Genomic DNA, 4,674 nt, shown 5'->3' on the forward strand with positions numbered 1-4,674 from the left:
AATTAGTGAAAAAACTTATCTCTTTAATTTTTGTATTGTTTGATTCTGTTTCAGGCTTCGGTTACGAATCCTTATGGCAACTACTAATTTCTGGTAGTTTGTCTGTTGCTGCCGATTATGCAGCGTCATCGCAGCCTCCAGTATTGAAGCACGGTCCCGTGATTTCAATGATCGCTACGTCAGCAAATTCCTTCAGCCAGCTTGCTGGTCACCGTTTGCACCCGATTCTTTTGTCAATGCGATCACGTGATCTCTTGCCCAAAAACTAGCTGATTGCCCCGGCGACAGTAGCTGTGGTCCGCAGAATGCTAATTTATGGTGCCATTTCGCGTTACAATAGGCCATCCCAGTTACAGGTCAGGCCCCCGATACCGTAAAGTCACAAAAGGGTTTGTTTGCCCAGATTCAAAATCGTTTCCGTTTTAATAGGTGCGCCCACTCTGCGCTGCTCAAGACATCATGCTCCGGCACGGGTTAAACTTCTATAAAATTCGCTCTCCGTTCGTTTGCAAGACGTACATCTTAACTTTGGCAGTTGTCTGAAATCCTAGCGAGAAGGTCAACAACAGTTCAGACTCCGCTCGGAGGCATTGCAGCTGATGACAGGATAACTGAGCCTGAAAAGCGCGTGCGCACGCCGACTATGGGACATGGATGCTCGAGCACATCAACTGCCGAGAGGACAATTAATATCAAGGTATGAATTCCTTTAAAACGCATATTTTAAATAATGGTTATTTCATGAAACTTCGCCTTTGTTCAGACATATATCGCCGATGCCAATTCGATGAATAGACAGGTCACATTACCTAGAAATCAATGAATGGAATGCAACTTTCACTTTGCAGGGCAAGTTTGACAAGCCCTGTTTTTTCGATGAAAAAACAATAAAATTCTCGACACACACGTTTAGAACAAGCTTCATTTTCAGATGATATTTTACGGATCAAAATATTAAGACACAATTAGCCCAAAACAAAGTATTATCAAAAGATGAGCAAAAACAAGGACATCATCTGCACAATCAGCCGAATTATCTTACGGGGATCCCCTGATGGCAATATCTCTATATTGAGATCCTTTAGAAAATTTACGGAAGTACAAATTTGACAGCTATTTCAATATTGTTTTTACCTCTTCAATATGACAAAACCATCCTGGACGCACCCATCTTGTAGATAATATGAAATATACTTTGATTTTTGCTTAGTGTTTTGGTTGAGTATGTAACAGAAAATTTCGATAGTGTCCCTTCAGCAAAAGACGACGAAAGCATGCCCAGTTCGATTTGTTTATGACATTAAGCCACTGTTGGCAACGAAGGAAACATAGCTTTTCGGATTGTTTACCGTTATTAGCCGAGTGGACTGCAAATGAGAAAATGGAGGTGGGCTGAGGGAGCCTTCAATTTAGGAAACCTGACACCGATTTTAAAAGAAAAGAATTTCACAAGAAAACATCTTTTCTACCCCTCCTAGATATATAACTTATTTCCCTTCTCTGCCGGATGGACTGCCTCACTGAGGCAACCATTATGAGAATATATAACATGAAAGAGAGGGTTTAATTATATTTCGAGTCTGACCGACCTTACTAAGTCAAATAGTTGCGTATCCAACGCCAGCGGTCTGGTTATGAATCGCCCTGGATCAATAGCTCAAACTGGTACAAAAACACTGCAAGCACATAAATCAGTGTCTTTGTCACTCAAAAGTAATATATTTTTTATGTCGAGGCTCATTACACTGACCTTAAAAATTCCGATAAAATTAATTCTTGGATGCGGAATGACGTCACAATGCTGTCATAATTCAAGCTGACATGCGAGACGCTAATTCAATATGATTTTTAGCAACGTGAACACGCGCAACAAGTTTGCTGGATTTCTTGTCCAGTACACAAACTCTAAACTGCCTCTCAGATTATATGAGAAGGTACGATCAACTTGGCAAAAATAAATTTTGTTTTTATTATCTCAAAATTTTCATCAATCAGCGATACTCTGTTATAATTTTTTATTATGCAGAATGTCTATGACACAATGTGAATTTGATAGTAGATATTATTCTCGCGATTGTTTCATTTTTATTTGTAAAACTGAGAGAGAGAGAGAGAGAGAGAGAGAGAGAGAGAGAGAGAGAGAGAGAGAGAGAGAGAGAGAGAGAGAGAGAGAGAGCTAACAAGACTGCATGAAAACGGAATAAACGAAGATTGAGAGACAGAAAAACATTGACACAGACGTGGATACGATTCGTCGCTCATTTACTCATGCATGGCAGTGGGGGGAGGCTTATGCAGACACTTGGAGATTTTATCGCTGTTTGGTTGTCTGCTCCAAGTTGTTATTTTTCTTCAGCAAACATGCCAAAACGTCTTCTCTTGTTTCATTTTTGCTGACTCCCTTTCCGTGCACTATATATCGGCCCCTGGAGTTTCTTCTCGCCCGATTAAAATTCTCCCCTATATTTATTGGCAGTTCTGTCCTGAAGTGTGCGGTCGTTTTCCAGAGAGAAAAGATAAAGAAATGTCAAAATCAAACATGGATCTATGTCACCTCTCTTTAAGCTTATAGGGTAATTTTTGTGCGTTCCGACCACTAACGAGTTCTGAGTTTGTCACCAACTACACATTGGCTTTCAAATATTCTGTAGTTGTACATTTGCCAAGTACTCGCTTCGACCCTTCAATGCCACTGAGAACAACGCTGTAAAAGAAATGCCAAAGACAATACGTCTGCAAACACTTTCACTTTGTGGGGGCAAGGATCAAATAACTGAGGTATAAAGCCAACTTTGGGCCAAATGTGTGCAAGGGTGACGTCCTGAGCGTGGGGTTACATCGGAGGGCGATATACAGTCGCAAAATGTCATGGATCGTTTGACTCAAATCGCACTTGGTGACCGCGCCGTGCTTGTTTTTTAGCAGACTGAATTCAGTATCCGATTGCCTCACAAACGCCTTAAGGGCCAGAGTCGGCCATTTTTCATGAATTTTGTTTGATACGAGATACGACTTATATTGTTTGACATGTTGAAAGACACTGAATAAATGGGTGACCATGCATATATTCGACCCCGGTTTTAGACACGATACATGAAACCATCGCGTAAATGAATTAATGGTCATGACCATTAATTCAATATCGTGATGGTTTCGCTTAACGTGTTTAAAAACGGGGTCGAATATATGCATAGTCACCCATTTATTCAGTATCTTTCAACATGTCAAACAATATAAGTCGTATCTCGTATCAAACAAAATTCATGAAAAATGGCCGACTTTGTCCCTTTACTTTTTAGTGTAATTCCGCCTTATATCTTTCCAGAAAACAACACAAAATTGAACAGAGTGTGAAAAAAAGTTGTGTTTAATACTTTGTCATGTTTGCGTTACTTCAGTCCACATTTCTTTAATTCGAACTTATACTTGGAAACCAGAGAGATAGTTCAGGAAGAACGGTGGCCTTTTCATCGCTTGCACTTTTTGAAAAACGATGAGGACTGGGAACCGGATCTAAGACAGGTATAACAATTTAAGTAATATTTTATTACTTTGCACTTTCTTTTGTCCATCTTTCTTAGGAAGAAGCTTCGTGGAAAACAGACACCGGCAGAGGAAGGGCTATACCGGCATTCTCGAGCGCTGCAGATAGGATTAGCCATGGCGGTTCACTAATCACTGTGCAGGATTTTGGAAGTGACGAAGATGATTACGCAGACATCTTCGAGTACAGAAAACCGAAGTCGAAAAACAAGGCCGCCGAGACGAGAGACGTGGACGACGAGAGGGCTGAAAGGATCGAAGAAATGATATCGGGCGGAGCAGCGCCCAAGAGACCGGTTCTGCGACGGCACGAACGATCTGAATTGGCGGCGATGGTCGGTGGTGCCGCCGAAATGAGTGACGACGAGATCGTGGACGAGGTCGCCGCCGACTAAGATGAGGACGAGACATGCCAGAACTAGTGCATGTGTGACACGTGCGTGGCATTTCACGACGGTCCCTCTACTCCAGGCTGTGATTTGATCACATGTAGAAACCCTACCCACAATCCCACTTTCCTTCCCCTCATTTGATCACACCTTATATGGGCATTTACCGTAAAAGGCTACAGCTTCATCAGCTGTGAATTTTGATGTACTTTGCATAATTACTTTTATTCGATTTGTAACAAAAGATCGCGGTCTGTTCTACTCCAAAGATCAACCAAAATCACCCAACCTGTTAACACAGCCTGTATGTATTTAATGTGAACTCCTGTTGTGGACAATTTAAGTTCGAACAATAATTCATTGGTCAACATCAACATTACGCCTTAGGCACTGCATATTGATAAAAAGGAAGCTTCATGTTTGAAAATACCTTCGGGATAATAATGAGAAACACACTTGTATTAAAGCAAAAATTGAAAACATTTCATTTTACCTCACTGTTTCCACATAAATCATCACAGGCGATAACTTTGTGTAGATCACGGTCCTTCTACCGCAGTGTGGAGACCACAAGCAAGAATCGTCACCATGAACAACGCTGTTTTAGCCGTAACATCGTCCCATTTACTCGGTGAAATTTCTAACCGACTTATATTAGACAAATATTGGTGAATATTTATTAATTTATAAATGCAATGCGTTTAATTATTAGTAATAAAAGTTAAAATAATAAAAAATGCGA

The 4,674-nt window shown here is 40.7% G+C and overlaps 1 protein-coding gene across 1 annotated transcript; it reads left to right on the top strand.

The window, feature by feature from the left end:
* Positions 1–235: 235 nt before the first annotated feature.
* Positions 236–4,674, top strand: LOC139143361 (uncharacterized). Its single transcript, XM_070713618.1, has 2 exons — positions 236–697; positions 3,582–4,674. The coding sequence occupies exons 1-2, from the start codon at positions 644–646 to the stop codon at positions 3,936–3,938; spliced, it is 411 nt and encodes a 136-aa protein (XP_070569719.1). The 5' UTR covers positions 236–643; the 3' UTR covers positions 3,939–4,674.

Source organism: Ptychodera flava, chromosome 11, assembly GCF_041260155.1.
Source record: "Ptychodera flava strain L36383 chromosome 11, AS_Pfla_20210202, whole genome shotgun sequence".
Taxonomy (NCBI): domain Eukaryota; kingdom Metazoa; phylum Hemichordata; class Enteropneusta; family Ptychoderidae; genus Ptychodera; species Ptychodera flava.

Excerpts from the sequence above, each read along its gene's own strand:
- LOC139143361 (XM_070713618.1), top strand. The coding sequence starts at position 644 with ATGGGACATGGATGCTCGAGCACATCAACTGCCGAGAGGACAATTAAT. Across the intron at positions 698-3,581 it reads AGAGGACAATTAATATCAAG|GAAGAAGCTTCGTGGAAAAC; the intron begins GTATGAATTCCT and ends CATCTTTCTTAG.